Source organism: Saccostrea cucullata, unplaced genomic scaffold, assembly GCF_032062105.1.
Source record: "Saccostrea cucullata isolate Sc308-1 unplaced genomic scaffold, CSIRO_AGI_Scuc_v1 ctg5655, whole genome shotgun sequence".
Lineage (NCBI taxonomy): Eukaryota > Metazoa > Mollusca > Bivalvia > Ostreida > Ostreidae > Saccostrea > Saccostrea cuccullata.
The window spans coordinates 22598-44452 of NW_026937376.1; the positions used below are offsets into that span (position 1 = coordinate 22598).

At 33.7% G+C, this 21855-nt stretch overlaps 1 protein-coding gene across 1 annotated transcript; it reads left to right on the top strand.

Moving 5' to 3' along the window:
* The first annotated feature begins 13547 nt into the window (after positions 1–13547).
* Positions 13548–14015, top strand: LOC134248097 (E3 ubiquitin-protein ligase TRIM45-like). Its single transcript, XM_062730519.1, has one exon. It carries the CDS (start codon positions 13548–13550, stop codon positions 14013–14015), a length of 468 nt encoding a protein of 155 aa, XP_062586503.1.
* Positions 14016–21855: the final 7840 nt, after the last annotated feature.

Here is a 21855-nt window from a genome sequence, read left to right on the forward strand (position 1 = left end):
GTAGCCAAAATCACAAGACGTAGATTAATGCAGGTTCACTTTCTAGTGCTCATGTGTGTGTGTAAAAATATTTTCAACTAGAGCCGAGCTCGTCTGAGCTGTGGACAGGAAGTGACGACCTTGGGTCAAGGTCACTTCACTTTCTTATAAGAACAACCTCTATTCTCAGGATGGTCCTCTTGTGACTCTTATTTATAAAGTTATGCTTGAACATTTTTTCTCTCTGTCAGTGACCTTGATTTGCCTTCAACAAGGTCATGACACAACTTCTAATTATAAATAATCTATGTTTTAAGTACAAGCCTCCAATGATTTTTATTTATTAACGAGGCCGAGTCTAATTCGAGTGCGCATCACTTTGCACAGCTTTTTATTTTCATGCAGTCATTTGTGTGACAGTACACCTTTGAAAATAATTTTACTTTTAATACAAAATAAACATTATTTGTAACTTGTACTTATCTGAAAAATTGATTTAACAACAATTATTGAAAAAAGAACGTTGAAATGGCTCTAACAACGTCACCGTTTTCGGATTTTGTAAGCAATGCATGACACCGAAGAATGACGCAGGGCTCGCTTGTATGTTCAAGACGTTCATGGATATTATACTATAAACTCATGACAGAACTTCCCAAGAAACATACTAGCAATCGAAAAATTGCTATTTATGCCGGAAAAAATTGTATGCATCGAAAATTCATCAGCAAAGATATGTATTTATAGCGTAATATGGCAATTTTAGAGGTATTTGGCTTCGAAAAAATAAACTTAGTAATTACTACCTAGACCAATCGAGATGGTGAACTTTTTTGAAATTTCGCAGTTTGGTGACTTTTTACATTTACTTTCATTTACTTAAATGAAAAATATATCCCTAGGGCAGAAGTACAAAAGATACGGAAAAAATGTAATAATTTTGCGATTTTCCAACAAATTCCAATAGGGTCTAATAGTAAAGTTTGACAACATTTAAGATGGCCCACTAAGAAATTGGGGTGGTAAACATTCGATTTTTTAATCCTAAAACAATTAATATTACAGTAAAATTTGATTATCAACAAATTATTAAAATCCCTAGGGCAGAAATAATTAGACTCGGCCTCGTTTTTCGTAGCGCAGAAAAGAAAATATTTTTTCTGTCCGTGTCCCTGATCTCTACGGAATAACCTTGGATCTTTGTCAAGACAAACCCTCGATCTCAAACAACATTTAGTGATTAAAAATTCATAAGCCTGACAGGAATTTTTCAACTTTTTTTGTCAGTGAACCTGAATTTGTTAAAATTGCATTATTTTTAGTCACCTGAAACCGGAGGACAATAAGCAACCAATCGAAAGACCAGGTTGAATTTATACTATTTTCTGAGTCAAAATAATACAAAACCTTTTTGTCACAAGAAATCTCTGTATCAAGTATGAGCTTCCAGATATTCTCGATTACATTATATAAATGGCCCGGAAAAAACATGAACTCTTTCTCTGGTGACCTTGAATTTGCCGTAATATTGCCTTGAACCAATGCTATGACACACCCTAGGACTATTGGAAATCTTTGTATCGAGTAGTATGAGCTCCCAGATTCTCCACAAATTTAAAGCCCGGTTTTCTGGTAAAACTTTTAGAGACAGAAGGACAGCTGGACAGTGAAAAAGACAATGTTATTCCTAACCCATCCACCCCCACCCCAACCCACCCCCAAAATACACAATCATTTTGTTTGCGGTGGTACATCTTCCTATTTTAAATTTTGAATACCTATTCCGGTCATGATTTGAAAAACAGTAATCTTTATTACATGTATTTCAGGAAGCTTTCATAAGTATGGTTTTTCATTCTTGCCCAGAAGTCCGTGAGAATAATATTTTTAAAAGACCCCTTCCTATATTTGCTAACTGTTTTTCAACATTATCTTCGTTTTATATCCCCCCAAAGGTTGCTGATCATGATAAAAAAAAAACACGTTGCTTAACCGAAACCACATTGGTTTATACACGCCGTTCAATTTATTCACATTTTTTTCCGTGAAGGAGGTAGCGCATGGATGAAAGATTCAAGAAATTTCCGGATGTACAATAGCACCCGTGCATGGACATCATTTTAGTACTTCATATTGTGCTTAAAGTTAAATTTTAATTGCATTAATAAGACAATATACGATTTGAGACAAGAACTATATGATAAATACATGTATGTATATGAGCAAGGCGAGTCTCTCTCTCTCTCTCTCTCTCTTTCTCGCGTTCTGTATTTTTTTAACCAAGAAAAATAATGTGCGTAAGATACAAGGTCTATATCTAAAAGAAAATACTCAATTATACATGTATGTACATAATGTATACATGTATACGGTAAACGATACAAATGTTTTGACTATGCTTCAGATTATGATTGCGTGGACCTTGAGGTCCACGCAGTAAATATATTTTATAAGCGAGATTAATCTGGATGCCATGGGCAAGCGACAGGCTATGCAGGCGCGAGAAAGCTTAGAGAGTTCTCACCTTAGGTAACTTGTCCGTAGAATAATTCGCCCTATTCGAATTAGAATATGCTATTCATTGGCAAATCGCGCATTCAAATCCGCATTTCGCATTTACATATTCATTGGTGGATCCGAATTTCTCTCTTATACATACACCTTTATATACAAACTAAACATTGGTAGAAGTAGGAAGAACTTGCAGTATACTGTGTAGATACATGTAACGTAACAACGTGAATGAAAAATGTCGTTCAACGACTAGTTCTAGCTTTTAAAAGATAGAACAACTTTTCACAGGCAATAGTTTTATGAATCAAGGCTCACAAAATAATTTAACATTTCAGCAATCCAAATACCGTTTAACAGAGGTCTGTAGCGACGGTTTCTAATGTGTGTGGGGGGGGGGGACAAAAAATCTGTATACTATATAGAGCTGTGCTTCCATCAGATCTCTATTTTTCCTATGATTGATTTCTTCCGTATAAATCCAGAACAAGTGTCAAGTCCAAGCCATCTTGTGTAGCTGTATACATGTATCAAAATAGCCCGATTTTTTACACTGACAAAATTAAAGGCCGCTAACAATTAACAATTTTGCTTTGAGACTACAACCAGTCATAAGTAAGCAGATAATTGTAGAAAATAATTTGTTATACGGTGTGACCGTTGGGATGAGCGCAGTTGCACCATCAAAAACACTCTGAAAATTGATCAGCCACTTTAAACATCAAGCCGCACAAGACATCTCGACTAGCTGTGACGTCACACGACGTCACGCAGCTCGTCAGAGCTTATGGAGACAGCCGAGCGTCTGTTTGAAGCTATAGACCTAGTGCAATTTAGGTTGAAAAACATTGTAGAATTAATTTTTGTTTCTTTAAAAGATATCTACAAACTGATAGACTTTTATGCTTTATGTTATTATTTATTTATTCACGCAAAGGACATTGGGTAGTGCAGGAATTCTGGGAATGTTGCACAGGGAAATTTGGCTGACGTATGTACAGATTTCAATTCGATTTTCCTCTGTTCTTACACGTTAGTCTAATATGTTCTACGGTGCGACCGTTGGGGCGAGCGCAGTTACCTTTACACAGCTTTATTTTATTTCTAAAGGAATCGGGATCGAGATTCCGAACTTTTCGGAAGTTTCTGACAAAATCGGAAATACCCGAGCCGTTTAAGTGACGAAAGTATGACGTCAAATAAAAAGTCTTGTAGACTTAAAACGCAAACGATAGTTTTGTGGCAAGGATATTGCATAAAAACGTTGTTTGTAATTTTTTTCAAGTAAGTTGTTGCTATGTTCTAGCCTTCTGGTTGCTATGCACCGCAAAGGATTACTGGGATATTAGAATTTTTTCACGCGGTCAGATAAAAATTTCTTGGAACAATGTGCAGATTTCAACCCGAATTTCCTCCGTTCGTACACGTTAGTCTATTGAGCTCGCTACGCGAGCGGCGCTTCGCGCCGCCTCGCTGCGCTCGCTATAAACAAACCTACTTGAATATTCACTACACCTAGAAATTTTCTTAATTGAATTTCAGTTAGAAAAACATGCATATGGTCAACGTATTGCAGTCCTTTTTTAAAGAACAGCAATTTGTTCTAACAATTAAAATAAAGTCGTAAAAATGTAGTAATTACATGTTATAATGATAAAGTTGTAATATTCAATAGCTGCAGATTGTTAAAAAAGTTCTTAAATTTTCAGTTCTGGAAATACGATGCAGATTGATTACTTCTTACACGTATAACCTGCTACCGATATATAATCACGGAACAAATGAAAATTAAATGTTAGCTCACTATGAACGCTATACTTTTAAAAAATTACTGGTTTTGAATTAACTATAAAACATATCAAGTTTGATTCATTGCTTTAAATCTTAGATTATTTCTTCAACTTGACTATCAAACCTGTAATATAAATAGGAATTGCGAAGCACAGAAGTCGCTTATGAAGTTCAGACGTGCCAGAGTTACATGTATTTAGTTTGGGTCTAGAAGATGTGTCGTAGATCGGGCAAGAGGGAATGTTGGCTGGGGAAGTGAGTGGCGTCGTTGGCCGGAAGTAGTAAAGCCGTATTCCAAGGACTCTTACTGATGACACATATAAAAGTCCAAATGTCGAGGAATATGGTATGGTTTCCGAATTTATTAACAATAAGTCCCAACGATGGAAATAACAAACATGGAATAACAATAACCAGTTGGATATGGCCGTAGCCTCCAAACTGTTAAATGTTAAAATAGTTACAGCATGATGGGGGAACGAGTCGGACGTGTGGCCGGTAGTACACACGACCTCCGAACTTTAAAGTAAAATTTGACAATCGTATTTATGTGAAAATGGTCAATGAGTTAAAAATGACAGGTGTTGAAAATGAGTAAAAGTGATACAGTGAAAAATTAATGAAATGCTTTGATGACATGAACATAAAGAACGCCGGTAATTAGATAATAACATATTGTTTAATTTGTAAAAGTGATTAAATGTCCTTGGGCATAAACACTCTGCCCCTCTGGTGTCCGACAAGTGACACTCAGTAATTAAGTAAGGAATTAGACATTACAAATGAAAATTTTTTGTAGAAATGCAAACTTGAAAATAAACTAATTATAAAATATGAAATTTCATATTTAAACAAAAATTAAATATAAAATTTAGAGTTCAAAATGAATTTCAAGTAAAACAGTCAATTTCACACGGTGATATATCTATCGATGCTTAATCCATTTCATTGACTATAATTCTATCCATATGATTCGGAAGATTATTTTTAAAAGTTTAAATTAAGTTGGTATAACCATGGAAATAAATTGTGATGGGGAAAAAATGTGTATGAGAAAATCTGTGTTGAAAACGGATTTATTAAATCAATAATAGTTGAAGTAAAGTAACTGCAGATCGCTAGTCCTTACGCAATGTATCATCAAGATGAAAAGTAAAATTACATATGGAGCTAACGAACATTGAAAAAATAACAGAGACTGATTAATGTAAATGTCCAAGCGTTTTGTACTAAAAATGAAATATAATGCATTTAAAGATGGCGGTATTATATACAACAATCAAGTCTTGCACTGTTGAATAAAATCGTTCGTTCATCGAAGTGAATTTGAATAGGAAAAAGTCTCCTAATATTTATCTTAATTCACAATACAATTTCCCGATCTTTATCGTGTAATGGAATTGCGGGGACGATGAATGAAAACCCCGTATACATAATTGATGGTATGCTGATCGTTCAAATACACATTATTGCGATCTACCCAATGAGTTTTTCCCGTGAATTAGAAACTTCACCCCCACTTACAATTATCATGCATGTGTTCGTGTACTTTAAGATTCATTAAACAATTACCACCTTGATAAATACAGAAAAATAACTTGTTACAAATTCATCTATTGTTTTTATTCGGCTATTAAAAGGCATGAAATGAATAAATACACAAGCGATCACGACTGATTAAATCAAGCGTAAAATAGAGTGAAATCAAATAAAATGAAAATGCTGACATGATTTCAAACCCATTTTTGTCATCTCCCTCGGGAGATGACACATTAAGATTGTATGCCGGAAGTGAAGTCCTTGTGTAAGCCTCCATTAATCTTTCGGGAGTCCTCGATGTTTTACAGAGTTCCAAGTAGCCTGTAAACTGGTTTTGTTTTAGAAGAACTATAGCTTAGAAGTGTGTGATCTGCTTTCGGTTTAGGCCTATTTCTAAGCCAAGGAAAATTTAGAAAAGAAGTATGATGCTTATAAATATCTATAGTTTCGATGTGTCGTATAATATATATTGATCCTCAATACTATGCCTTATTAAATGGGTAAGCCACAGAAGGAAAATTGACAATGACGTGATTTCTATATATAGATTTGTTGACAGGAAGGGAAAACTGGTTCTCGCACAAAAGAACAAGCTTACAATTAGATACTGCAAAAAATGAATGAAGAGTGATCAACGCTAATTTTATGTTAATTTTTTAGTCTGTAATTGGATTTATTAAATTAATTCCTGTCAAACTTTAATGATTAGCTGCTTTTAAATGAATGATAATTATTGTTGATAATTCCGTATTGTGTTAAGAAAATATAGTTCAAGGAAAGGATTTGAATTTCAGTAAATTGTAAACACCCAGAACCACAAAGACCGCTAGTATGAAATTTCACAAAAAATCGCCTTGGGTGCTCTCGCAGGCGTCCATGGTTTCCATATATATACTGCGGCCAAAAGAAACTGTGTACTTTACTGTGCTGAATAAGTCATTTGGGAACTTAAGGTGTAATTATTCATTGCATTAAAAGATCTCCCTTTCTGTTTTATTTCTTTGACATTATTGATGCCAAAGAGATGACATTTTAGGCTTTCTGGAAAGCCAAACTCCATTTAAAACTATCAGAATACACAATGTATTTTAACATCGAAGTGCCCGCAGCTCTCTTTCGTCACGTGCATGTAAACGAGGCCTGGGCTAAAAATAAAAAAAATAATAATAAATGGAGGTTCAAAAGAGTGATGGTAAAAAAATATGTACGCAGCATGCATAGTACGTTCCTATCACAAGACTTCCGTCACTAATTACAATTATTTGCCGAAGCCCCCTTTCAATTACAATTGCAGACGAATTAAAAAACAATAACACGGGATGGAGAAATGAATTTTTAAGAAAAAATTATTTGTATTGTTGCGTGAACAGGCCAAAGAAAGAGATTAAAATTCAAAATGATTTTATGCAACCAGTGTTTGGAATAAGATTATATAAAAGATAAGTAAAGTAATCTTATTGATTGGATATAATTAAAAACATAATTTCCCATTAATTAATAGTTCTTTGTACAAGATAGATTTTAAACGACATCAAAAATACTTGCTTGTTTTTACCACAGGTGGCTAGTACACTGTGACCTCGATCGGCAGCGTGGGATTTGCGCGTTGTGTTACATAACTGAAAACATCGAGCTGAACTTGGAGATCGTAATGCGCATACAGCTAATGATGTCAATTATTCAATGCATACAGTGTAAAATTACTTACATAGTTTGTTGTAGTAATACACGTAGAAAAATAGATTTAATATTCTCCGCTTTTTAACACTATTAAAATAACTAAAAAAGAAGAAAAGACAGACTAGTTGTAATAAAATAATTTAATAGTGAACCATATAGCACGTTTAAAACCATATTTAAAAGAAAATTAACATTTAATACCGTAGGATATATCTGTTTAAGTTAAATTTATGAAGAAGGAGAGCGATATGGAAATAACGAACAGTATTCAATCTCAACGTCCATTAAACAAATATACAAAATAAGAGCAGAGCAAACACGGACCTCCGAAACATCAGAGGTGGGATCAGGTGCCATGGAGGAGTGAGCATCCCCTGCCGACCGGTCACACCCGCCGTGTGCTCGTTGTCATAATCAGGGTATAACGGGAAAATCCGTCGTCAATTCAGTGTATAAATAATGGACTAACAATTGGTATGAAAAACGTCTGTCAGCATTTCATTCAATGATAAATTGTATTTGGTGACAAGGTCATTGTATCGACCATAGAATTTACGAAATGATGACTTTAAACGAGACTGTTGATATTCTTGTTTCATCAACTTGCTTGTCAATAATTTACTTCGTTTAAGAAATTGTTCATAATTACGTAGAGCATGCTCTTGCGTATCGAATCAACTGAGATATAAATACTCCGTATGCAGGTGAAGAAGGTATATTGCTGCATAAGTAAGGGAAGTTGACGATAGAAAAGTTAAAGTCATCACGTTTATCATATAGCTTGGTTGTTAGATTACCATTAGTGTCTTTTTCAAGTAAAATATCCAAGTATGAAGCATAAGTGTCGGACTCTGTGGTATCTTTTATCTCAAGCTCACCAGGATATATCGTGTCGACGTAGGAATGGAAATTTTCATTATTAATTGACAATACGTCGTCGATATGATTTATCTAAATGTCGAGTTGAAGGCCACAGCAAGTGTTTTCTTCTTATCACGTAAAAGATTTTGCATAAATTCTGCTTCATATGAATATAAAAATAAGTCTGCTAATAACAGAGCGCAATTTGTACCCATGGGAATTCCAATAGATTGTTGGAATACCTGGTCTCCAAAAACCACATAGATATTGTCAATGAGAAACTCAAGCATCTTCTTGATGTCAACTTCAGATTACTTATGTGTGCAATCAGAATCTGTTTTAACAAAATAATTTTTCAAATGACCAAAATGACCAATGACGAGGTAGGTAAACTTACGAGTTCCATTTTTGTTGAAGAAGCAGCTGTCAATGATATCAAAAAGCCTGGACTTTAATTTGTCGTGGGGAATTGTTGTGTATAAAGTTGAAAAGTCGTAAGTTTTTATGCTGTTGATTTTTGTAAAGTCTTGTGATTTTAAATTGTCCAAAAGTTCTTTAGAATTTTTAAGTTTCCACATCTGATTTACACCACTTCTTGAATATATAGTTGTACAGTACTCTTGAAGTTTTTCCTTCACTACTGTCAATATTTTAGTGAGAAGTAACGAAAGAGGCTTGGTTGAACATTTACTGGAACCTGCAATGTATCTTTGTTTGTAAGGATTCTTATGAAGTTTCGGAATCCAATATATATAAGGTAGTTCAAATTTATTTTGGCTCTGTGGAATATTAAAAGTATTCAAAACTAAAAGGTTATTTTGAAGAATTTCTTCCTTAGAAAGAGAAGTATATGTATAAGTAGGATAACCACTTGTAGAATTAAATCCAAGTTCTTCTATAATGCAATTTATATAATGAGCCTTACAAACGAAGACAATGTTGTTACCTGCTTTGTCGGCAGGAAACAGTACGTACTGATAGTGTAATCTATCTAATTCTTTTTTCACTTCTGGTTTATTGAACACAGAAGGATAGATGGTTTTCATTTTGCCCCTCAATCTTTTAATACGTGACTTTAACATAGATCTGATACATTTAATCCATTCTGACAAGGTGTCAATGTCTTCTTTTTCATATCTAGCCCATCGTCTGGCGTAATTTTCAACAGAATCCATAATATTTATGAAATTCCGGCGCCAGTTGAAGGGTCAGGGTTCCCTATATTTAGGACCTTTTAAAATAAGTGATCTAAGGTCCTCATTACAAACTATTTTTACGTCACCTGTAATAACGTGTCCAGCAGGACTATAGTTATAGGGCGAAGAAAAACATGAACACGAAAGGGGATTATTTTTCAGATAGTCGATATCCAGGCCATGTAAAGTGTTTTTGTAATTGAAAAGTTTGGAAGCAATGGTCGATGTATATTTGAAGGAAATAAAAGGAGTAGTCTTTAACTTGAAATATGGTGGAATACAAGACTGGACCCTTTTGTGATTAAGAATATTACTTATATTAACCGCGTCAATTCCTTTATTGGCATATTGAAGTTTAAGGAAAAGACGGATTGTTTTAGCTGCATTTTCTTCCGTGAAACGTGCGGGTTTAAAAAGCCTTTGATGTGCAATATCCATAATCACAGAACCGAGCCTATATTCAGGTGTCGAGGAATTTAAATTTGGATGTTTTTTGGTCTTTTCAAGAAGACTATTTAAAAGTTTCAAAGGGATACAGTAAAGTTTGGTTCGAATATGATGTAGACCTAACTGTTGATTTACATAAGGTAGTAATGAATCAAAAGAGACGTCGTGTATTGCAGGTTTATTGTACGAACGAAGCCTGATTTCCTTTCCGAAAGAAAAACGCTACCTCTTTACCTGGCCTGCTTTCTACTACGTATTACTCAATAATACCTGTATAATCGAACAAACAATAAAAAGAACATATTCATCAGATCAAAAAGGTGTAAAAGAACAACTTTGTCCAGATCGAAATATTTACCGTTTTTGTGTTATAAAGCAAAAATTTTCGAGGGACCTAGATCCCTAATTATAGGGAACAGCCCCTTTTGAATAGTATTATATGAAAGCTCTTGCAAATATGCACAACTTTTGTTCTACATATCTAAACAAAATATGTTTAGTTTTTAAGATATAAAGGAAAATATGTCGAATTTTTTGCTGTTTCCCGCGTTCTAACTTTTGACCCCTCTTTAGCGCCATTTTTAATGCAAAAACCAAAAAAACAAAAACCAATGGGCACAACTTTAATGCTTTTTCTCCTCAAATTCAAAGGGTTTTATGCTCCAATTATTGCCTTTTCTGAGCCTTTGTCTGGAAATCGGAGGTATGAAAAATTCAATCAAAGGGCAATATCTCGTCAATAGAAGGTAATTGTCGAATTGTGTAACAGTATTTTAAACGAGTTTAAAAAAGTATAAAAACTCTGAAAATTTGAGCAAAATCCGTTCAGGAATGAGGAAGATACGAAGCGTAAAAGTTTGCGTCGAGGAAAAAAAGAATTGCTAGAGCTGAGCTCGTAGCAAAGCAACGAGTAGGTCTTCCGTTGGAGCTGTGGACAGGAAGTGCCGACCTTGGGTCAAGGTCACTTCACTTTCTTATAAGAACAGCCTCTATTCTCAGTATGAGCCTCTTGTGAATCTTAATTATAAAGTTATGCTTGAACATTTTTTCTCTCTGTCATTGACCTTGATTTGCCAGAGAGACCTTCATCAAGGTCATGATACAACCTCTAAATATAAATGATCTATGTTTCAAGTTCGAGCCTCCAATGACTTTTATTTACTATTTGTAGCGTGGAAAAGAAAATATTTTTTTCTGTCAGTGACCCTGATCTCTACGGAATAAGCTTGGCTTTATGTCAAGACAAACTCCCAATTTCAAACAACTTTTAGTGATTAGAAATTCATAAGCCTGACAGGAATTTCACAACTATTTCTGTCAGTGACCCTGAATTTGTTAAAATGGCATTATTTTTAGTCATCTGGCCTGGGGGCCATAGAACTTAGACGAACTCACCTTTGATCTTAGTCTCACTTTTCCCAAAGGAATTAATAAAGGAAAAGTCTGAACTTGAAAAATAAAAGGCCAGATTGAATTTATACTATTTTCTGAGTTAAATAATACAAATCCTTTTTGTCACAAGAAATCTCTGTATCAAGTATGAACTTCCAGATAATCTCGATTACATATATAAATGACCTGGCTCGGACAAAACATTATCTCTTTCTCTAGTGACCTTGAATTTGCCGTAATATTGCCTTGAACAAATGCCATGACACACCCAAGGGCCATTGGAAATCTTTGTATCGAGTAATATGAGCTTCCAGATTCTCCATAAATTTAATGCCTGGCCTTCTGGGAAAACCTTGAGAGGCAGAAAGATAGATGGACAGTGAAAAAGACAATGTTATTCCTAGCCTATTCATCCCACCCCACCCCCAAAATACGCAATCACTTTGTTTGCGGGGGTACATCTTCCTATGTTGAATTTGGAATACCGATTCTGTAATAATTTGAAAAACAGTTATCTTTATTACATGTATTTCAGGAAGCTTTCATGAGTATGGTTTCTCATTCTTGCCCAGAAGTCCGTGAGAATAATATTTTAAAAGACCCCTTCCTATTTTTAACCGGTCTCATTGCTCGTACAGAAGTCGCTTATGAAGTTCAGACGTGCCAGAGCTAAAGCCAGTCTGCAATTTGGCATGATGTTGTGTATGGAATAATATCTCTCCAAACCTTGCTATTGGTTCTTTATGTGTAATTCTATGTACATTGTAAATTGCTGTTCATAAAAAAATGTATCTGGCTATTTTAAATCAATTGGGTTAAACTCTCCTGACTCAGGATAATATTATTGAGTCGATAGGGAAAATTGTTTTTTCCAAGAAATTAAATTTCAAAATATCTATTGACGGAATAAAAGAACCGAAACGGAAAGCAGTATCATGTCCTGGAATGGAAAAAAATGCAGAGTCCGCCATTTTTCGTCGGTAAAGCTACCTTACTTTCTATGTTATAATTTTTAATCTCGTAATCTAAACAATTTACAGCTAGAGAACCTTATTTCAACCGATGGGTTTTTCAACGATTTATCTTTAATGTTTATTTTATTGGGTTATAAGAAATAAAGATAGGTCATAACTTTCGAAATCATTCTATTTTATTATTCTTTTCGAATCAATATTCAAATTGTATGTTCATTCGTGTGTTCATTAGCAAAATGAGTTTCAAAACACTGACTCAAAGTCAAAGTTGAAATTCTAATGTATTAAACATATTTTGTAAAAAAAATAGTTGTTATATATTGAACTCATATAATATATCATAATATGGAAATAGATAAAAAAAAAACACAAACTATATTCTATGTACACTGTAAATTAAAGATCATAATGATATCAATGGTCTTTTGTTACCATAAGTAACTGGTAGAAAATGGTAAACATTTAGACGTATGTCATTATATTTTTTATCATTTTTTTCATAAATAAGTCTATTTCTTCATACTGAATAGAAGTTAACGCTCTACCAAAAGTACTCATGTATCACATCATATCAAACAAAAAAATGTTTCTTACTATAAAGCCAGATATAATATGATTTTCTCAGTTTGCGTGCGTCACGGTTATTTTAGTTAAATATGTTGGTATTTAAAACACGACCTGACAGTACGCTGAAAGTACGGACAAGGAGGTACATGTAGATTATTAATATACATTCACACAGATTTAGGGAGCCATGTTGAATTTTCAGGTACTGTAGATCACTAAATTTTCGCGACACCTTATTTTCGCGAGGTAGTCATTGACTCTTAATAAGCGAGACAAAATTTTCGCGAATTGTGGATATTGCTTTATATATTCTTAAGGAATACTATTATACGCGAGAATTAAATTTTCGCGAGCACACTTTCTCGCGTAATTACGCGAAAATAAAGTTCTCGCGAATAAAAAGTGATTTACAGTAACACGTTATTATTAAAACCTAAACCCTTTAGGATATGTTTAAAAGCGTTAAAAATGTTTTTTTCAATTCATTATCCATAAATTCAAGCCATTTTCATCCTTCTTCAATAAATTTTGACTTAAGCATTAAGGAAAAAAAAATTCATTTTCGTTATGTTTACAGTTCCATGATATCATATGACAGTTCCACAACGAAATGAACCCACGAACCAGTGCTCAAGAAATTCTCGACTGTGACCTATGTCAAACAGCTGCATTACAGAGTCATTGTGAACTTTGTCAGATTAACTTGTGTAAGGCCTGTGTAGGGGAGCATCTCTCTGTTGTTGTTGTACAGTACAAACACCGGAAGTTTACCCCTACTATTAAATACCCAAAATGTCCAAACCACACCCAGAGGCAATGTAAACTTTATTGTGAGAAATGTGACGCTCCTGCCTGTTCTACCTGCATCTCTAGTAAACACGATGGGCATTATATATCAGATGTTCTGAAGAAACTCAACTCCAAAACAGAAGATTTAAAAAGAGATTTTATAGAACTTGAGCAGAGAATATATCCTACTTATAAAGAAATTGAGTCAGATTTACAGTCTGAAAAATTAAACTTGGAAGCGCAATATGAGACATTAATTACAACAGTCACCGAGCACGGAGAAATCTGACATCGTGAAATAAACATTATAGTCAACAAACAGAAATCTGAAATAAATCAGATGAAAACCAAACATTTGACTGTTTTGAATAAACAGGGAAATGAAATGAAAAAGATTACTTCTGAAGTAGAAGATACTATGCTTGGTTTGAAGAAAATACTTGATTCCAATGAAGTCTTAGCCTCTGCGTATATCTCAAGAAATGCTGAATTTATCAATTTACCTCCTAAAGTCAAATTTTCTTTGTCAATTCTTTCCCCTCATCACAGAAGCAAGGAACAGCTCCATCAAATGTTTGATTCTCTGTCAGCATTGTCCATTACAACAGAAGAACATGGCTATAAAATGAAGACACCAGAAGCTATATCCTTTCCTCCAGTCAAACCACTGCTTGATGAACCAGAGCCCATAATTACCATAGACACTGGGTGTGACAGTCTATAGAGTATTACCTGACTCAGTGATGAAGAAATCTGGACATATGATGATGACAGAATCATGAAACTCTACAACCTCCAAGGCAAACTACTGAAGTCAATCAAAACCAAATAAGGGAACATACCATGTGACATAGCAGTGACAAGGAGTGGAGTCTTAGTTTATACTCATGAGGATACCAGGACAGTAAACATGGTGAAGGATAAACAGATACAGGAAATGATCAGACTCAATGGGTGGAAACCTTATTACGTTTGTAGTACCTCTTCTGGTGACCTCCTGGTTACCATGCTCAGTGACGATGAAACACAATCAGAAGTTGTCTGTTACTCTGGATCTACAGAGAAACAAACCATTCAGTTTGATAGTGAAGATGACCCCCTGTATTCCCCTGATTGCTTTAAATACCGGTAAATCACTGAGAAAAGGAACCTGGATATTTGTGTAGCTGACTTGACTGTAAAGCTAGAGCAGTAATAGTAGTCAATCAGGAAGGTGTACTCAGATTTAAATACACGGGTCATCCCTCTATTTCCAAGGAATCCTTTGATCCACTTGGCATTACAACAGACAGTCGGAGTCAAATCCTGGCTGCAGATCATTATAATCGCTGTCTCCTCATCCTATACCAGGACGGACAGGTTCATTCGAAGCTCTGATATAAACGATTTCTGTGGTTTGTGCATGGACACCACAGATAACCTTTTTGTGACTGAACTTGACAGTGGTTAAGTAAAAAAAATTAAATATATGTTAACAGGATTGAACTGACGCTCATTTGCTAGAAATTTAATACCAAATACTGTGATCAAGCACATTTTTTTGTGTTACTGTCGATATGTAAGTATTTCATTTTTTAAAAAATAAAAATATGGTTAAATTAGGGTTTATTAGTATTGGTGATAAAACTTATTTTTCTTTTTATCAAAAGGCATTTAAATCTATTTATTAGTATATAAAGCATTCTTTACCACCAAAGAAAGTGAGAAATGTGATATGCTCTCCGCGGGCCTTAGAGAAAGAGTACTAAGTACTATGGAAAAGTACTTTTTTTCGAACTTTCGCTAGAACTTTTTAACAATGAGAGACAGAGACTTCATATTTGATATGCGTAGTCCACTTATTAAGTTCTTTCAAAAGACACCAAAGGCAATAACCATGTGACCATGAAGGTAACCTTTATGCTGAAACTATCTTTGTTGCCGCCGGGTGCATAGTGTTTCACAAACACACCCACTCGACTTAGGGCAGTCGCAGGCGGGACCTCGAAGCCCCGAACTCCCTATCAAAGAGAAAAAATCCGCAGAATGAACTACCATGACAGTTTAGGAGCAGCAGAGCTATGAATAGTAATATTAGTTAGTGTAAATTGAATTTCCCCGTCCATTCTCCATTCAATACTAAGTTGATTTCTTCTTTCAAGCCAAGTCGCCCGCGTGGCGCAGTGGTTAGAGTGTATGCTCTAGAGTCGCAAAGTAAGGAGTTTTAAATCCTTCCGTTGCGGGTTCGAATCCCACTGTGGGACGTGGAGACCGGTCCTTCGGATGAGACCGTATAAACCGAGGCCCCGTGTCGCAGTAGGTGCTGGCACAAAAAAGATCCCTCCCTGCTCAATTGCTCTGAGTGCCGAGCATAGGACAAAATTTGCAGCTCTCCACAGGCAAGTGGTGTCGTCTCCATATGAGTGAAAAATTCTCGAGAGGGATGTTAAACAATATACAATCAATCAATCTTTCAAGCCGATGATCTCAGATGATCGATGTGGCCAATGTCCCTCTTGTTTCAAGTCCAACGCAATTTTCTTAATTTCAATAAAAAATAATTTTAAAAATTCCAAATATGCATCACAAAAATATATTTCAATATACATGTAATAGAAAATTGATTTTAATGACCTATTTTACTAATATATAGATGAAAAAGTATGAACCTTTTTTAAAGGCTTCTTTCACAGCGATAAGCCACGCTACTTTGAAATTTAACACCTTAGAAAAATTTTAAACTAAATTATAATGAGATTCTACAATGTAATTATCTACCCATGACGTACGCTTTCTAAAATCTGGATCACATCTTCAGACGAAGGTATGTTACCCTGTTTAAAAGGATAACGCAGCCTTAACCTATGTGGAACAAATATCATATTTTCAAACTAATGGATATAGGATTTCAAGAAATACGTGGTACAAAACTGTCTCGAATTTTAGTCGAAAATACCCCATAAGTACTGCTGTATACAGGGTTATTTTTGCCCTGCGTTGTTTTCGCCCTCTTAAACTTGCAAACAATATTTTAAATTCGTCCAAATTCAGTTCTGTTAAAGAAATTTTGCTGTTTTCTTTGAATTTTCATTGTTTTAAATTCGCCCAATTGTGATCAGGACGAAAGGGGCGAAAATAAAACGGGGTCGAAAATTTCCCTGTATACAGTTAATAAATAGAAATGTTATTAGAAAAAAGTACACATTTAGAAAAACCCCAATAATGTAAAGAGTTTCCAGCTAACAAATTTTACCAAAAGGATTTGAGAAAATTTATTCATTTCTTAAACTACTATTTATCAACTACTTTAATACATCTTTATAACATTTGAATTATTGTTAAAGATTTTTGAAATATTAATATACCTACGACCTTTGAACAGTAAGATAATTTTTTTCTGAATGAAATAGATCGATTTTAAACTTAATCTAGTGTATTGTATAGTTTAAAGTGGATCTAGTTTTTTACTTTAGAGTATCTTATAGTATCTTAAACAAAGTTCATATAATAAATGATACAAAGAATTTATATGAACTCAGTAAATTATAATTCATAGATAATATCTGGGATCCCAGCCATTTTAATTTAAATATTCAAGCTCTTGCCTATTTTCTGATATATACGTATATATGCTATTGTTTTATGATGTACTAGTATTCTTTAATTACCAAAAGTTACAACGTCTATGTCAGTATTAGCTTAATTATAATAAGTAGGCCTTAGTTTGTTCTAAAGTATACTCACAAAGTGGTACAATGTAATTCAAAGTGTTGTTTAAGTTAATTTTGGTCTTTAAGAGTATTTATTGTGCATGGATGATTTTCTGAAAAGCAATATACTGAAAAAAATATTTTCCAAATTTAATTTAATGAATATATTTTTCAAGACAATTATCATATATATCACAAAATAAATAAATAAGTATTGACATACATTATCACTCATAAATTGTCAGTCATGTTTATAGGATTACATACACTACAAATATGGATAGTAAATCCAGCAACTACTTGTCAAAACATTGAGTTAAATTGACTAAATTTCAGTGAAAATAGCATTTAGTTTCTAACAACGGTTAGTGTTATTCCAATAGTGATAAAAATATGGTGGTATTTTGAAACTTAATTTTAACTTCTTTTAAAATGCTCATTCACAAATAGTCGTAATTTTAATAGTAAACTCAAAATATTAATTAAAATTGTTGGTGAACATAATGAACACTTATTTAACCCTCATAATTTTTTTAATGGTTAAGTAATTTCAATAAGTATTGCTATGTGGTTTTAGTGTTGGCTCAATTATCAACAACTATCAAAAAATCATTTGAATCACATTTTAAATCATTTTTTCAATCACTATTGAAATTTTATTTCAATTGTAAACATTATTTCAATAGTGGTTACAACGTATATTTGAAATTGAAATGCACTCTCAACGACTATTGAAATAATTATTTCAATAGCAGTCGTTATTTCAATAGTGGTTGCAACATCCGTATAATATAGTGTTTTGAAAGTCGTAATTGTGCACACACTTTATATGCAAAAATGCCTTTTAGATTGAATATTGTTCGTTATTTTTTATTTCATGATATTTGATATACTTTATGATCTTTCACAAATACTCTTCACTTGAAGGTAATTATGTGTATCTAAGGAACTTAGATACAAGCAATTTAAGCGTTACTTGACATTTTGCTTCTTTTTCAAATATTTTTTTTCATAATGGCTTTACCTATTTGAATTTGGTATCACGTGGTTTAATGACACATGAAATATAAGGACATAATAAAGAAACGCAACTGTAGATTAAAAAAAACAAGTAGTGTAAGATTTAATTTATCAGTTGTATTGTAACAAAGACCCCTTTTCATGTCAGACGTTGGAACGATAAATATAAAAAACCTCTCTCATTACACAGTCGCCCTAATTGCCGAGTAAAGGCTTGTCGAATTTCCACGGCTTTTTGCTGAAATGATAATGATATTGCACTTTAATTTACTCTGTCGCTTTAAATATTTAAAAGGTCAAGAAAAGTCATAATTGGATTCCACGATTATGTTTAAAATGAATACAAAGAAATAAGTCAACCGGAGGTACTATTTTAATGCCATAACAGATTTAGAAATATGAGGAATGTACAATTAATTTTAATTTGTATAATGTAGTCAAGGTGCAAACATTTCATCACGTCAAAAAATTGACCGACGTACGTTGACTTCAACCAAAATGTGCTCGCATAATCGAGCGAGGATCTCTCCCAATGTATAAATCAATGTGCAATATTGATATTATATGCATGAAAAGCTGCTGTTCGTGACAATATAAATGCATATCAACAAAAAGTTTTAGGTCCTTATTCACATCAAAGGATTCTCATTGAGATAAGTGTATGATGGTTTTGGAGCGGATAAATGAAAAATTATACAAATGAAAGATATCGAATACAAATAGAAAATTATACAATGCAAAGAAAATTATACAATACAATTAACAAATTATACAATACAAATAAAAATTATAAAATACAAATGGAAAATTTTAAAATACAAATGGGAAAGATCGGATATTTGCGACATTTGACTTGCCATACATTTATCATAATTTTGATGTATTATATTACCTAACAAGTTGTGTTTGTGAAACACTATAAGCGCCTGGCAAAAAGCTATTTTTAGAATATATGTCACAGGCATGGTCTAAAGGTCATTGACCTTGGTGTCATTTGAAATACCTTGATTAGAGGAGTATGATATTAAATATGAAGTCTCTATCTCTTACGGTTCAAGAGTTATGGCGAAGGTACGAAATAGATAAGTTTAGTATATAGGCCACAGAAAAGGCAACACTCATTGACTTTGGTGTCAAGAGGGATATGGAAATAACGAACAGTATTCAATCTCAACGTCAAATGAAAGAACTATTATATTAGTGGAGTTTGCATTCCAAATATGCAGTCTCTATCTGTTTTGTTTTAAAGTTATGCCGAATCTATAAAAAATGATATTTTTAGCATGTATGTCAAAGTCATGGTCACATAGTTATTGGCCTTGGTGTCATTTGGAAGAGTGTAAATCCTTAAGTAAGCATGTCAAATATGCAATATCTATCTCGCATGGTACAAACATTATGGAAGCTGAAAGTTTGCATACATCATAGGCGCTTGGTTACAGGATGGTGTAATTTATGTATTATGTGTTTTTCTAGGTGTGTCTGAATACCCTCATCAAAATAAAAATACAAATTCGCCGAAATTAGCACGTTTTAAAAATGTCATATTTACTGTATAGAAAAAGAGTAAAGGAGCGCCACTCGCCATCTTGAATCATAGGGGGTGCCTTGGTTCACACTTGATTTTAATCAATATCTACATCTTTCCTACCGGTGTCGGTCGAGATCTAGCTTCAAAAATGATTGAATGACACCTTTCAAACGTCTGCCGATTTGAACTTGCCACATAAAACATGCGGTAAACACAAAACGTCCTCTATACCATGTACAGACATCGAAAGCAACGTAAGTGACGATTTCAAACGATGAAAAATGTAGAGGTGTCCCGGAATTACACGGAAAATCTAGAGAAAACAAGTTTGGCGCGATTTCTGAACTCTCTAGATTTTCCATGTATTTCCGGGACGCCTCTAAATTTTACATAATCGTAATCGTAACTGCCGTTGCTTTCGATAAACAGGTGCAAGAATCGATGACGTTTCGGTTCACTGCTTGTATAAAACGGCATGTGTAGGTCAACAGATGATAGGGGGTTGTCATTCAATCATTTTCGAAGCTAGATCTCGACCGACACCGGTAGGAAAGATGTAGATATTGATAAAAATCAAGTGTGAACCGAGGCACGCCCTATGATTCAAGATGGCGAGTGGCGTTCCTTTACTCTTTTTATATACAGTAAATATGACATTTTTAAAACGTGCTAATTTCGGGCGAATTTGTATTTTTATTTTGATGAGGGTATTCAGACACACCTAGAAAAACACATAATACACGAAATACACCATCCTGTAACCAAGCGCCTATAGCATACATGTGTCAATAAAACACAAGTGGAAAAAATAATGTACTGTAAGTTAGGCTTAACGATCAGTATTCATTGGCCCCAGCCAGCTGAAAAGCAGGTACATGTAACGCATTTTCTTTGTTTATAAAGGCTCATATTATTTCAATTCTATCACAAAGGAATTTGGATTTTATTCTATAGATGGTAATCAATTTTATATCCATAACACTCTTTTAAGGAAGACATTCAAAAAAAGCATACTTCAGTTTTGATTTTTAGCATATTTAACAAATAAAATGAATTCAGATTATTATTCAAACTCCATAAAAGGCCATGCAAACAAACAAGCGAGTTTCAGTAAATGTTCCACCAAACCTCTTTTTACACTACTCACTGTAATATTGCACCTGATCCCATTTCTGTTGTTTTAGAGGTCTGTGTTTTGAGATAAGAAGGATAGGGGTTAACAAATTAACGACCAATATTATTATTTAATTAGATATGATATCTTATGTTGTAAACTATCATTTGACAAAGAAAAAAATCAAACATTTTAGTTCTAAAATTTTATCATTTTTGTATGTATCTTTATATGGAGCTCTTGTTTTAAAGAAGGTCAAATAGTCTGAAAATGGCCACAGCTCCCAGCCCTTTAAATACTGCATTTTATCTTCACGTATTTCAATTAAAAATTTCCACTAACCCAGGACTCTATTTACGCTATTGCATAAAGGTATGGCTTTAGTCAGATTTAGATTTCCATCCCTAATAGGACCAAATTCTCTACGTTTAAATGTCTGTCAGGTACATAATTTTTCAAATTAAAATTGAGATGATTTGAATATCAATAAATACTGCGGTGGAAAGATGCATTGAAACATTAAAAATACAATGACAGTTGAAAACAATTTTTAACCGGCTAATTTTTTTTTTCTTGATTTTTTTTACAATAATAAAAGGGGAGATAACTTTACAAAATTTAAGGTCATAAATTAGGACACATCCCACTTTACATACTAATAAACGGGAAGTATGTCTAAATAAACTGATTATTTAATGCCTACATATCTGTTATGTATTCAATTGCATTGAATTTCTTCCTATTAGGTATTGAATACCTAAAATGCAGCCTTCAT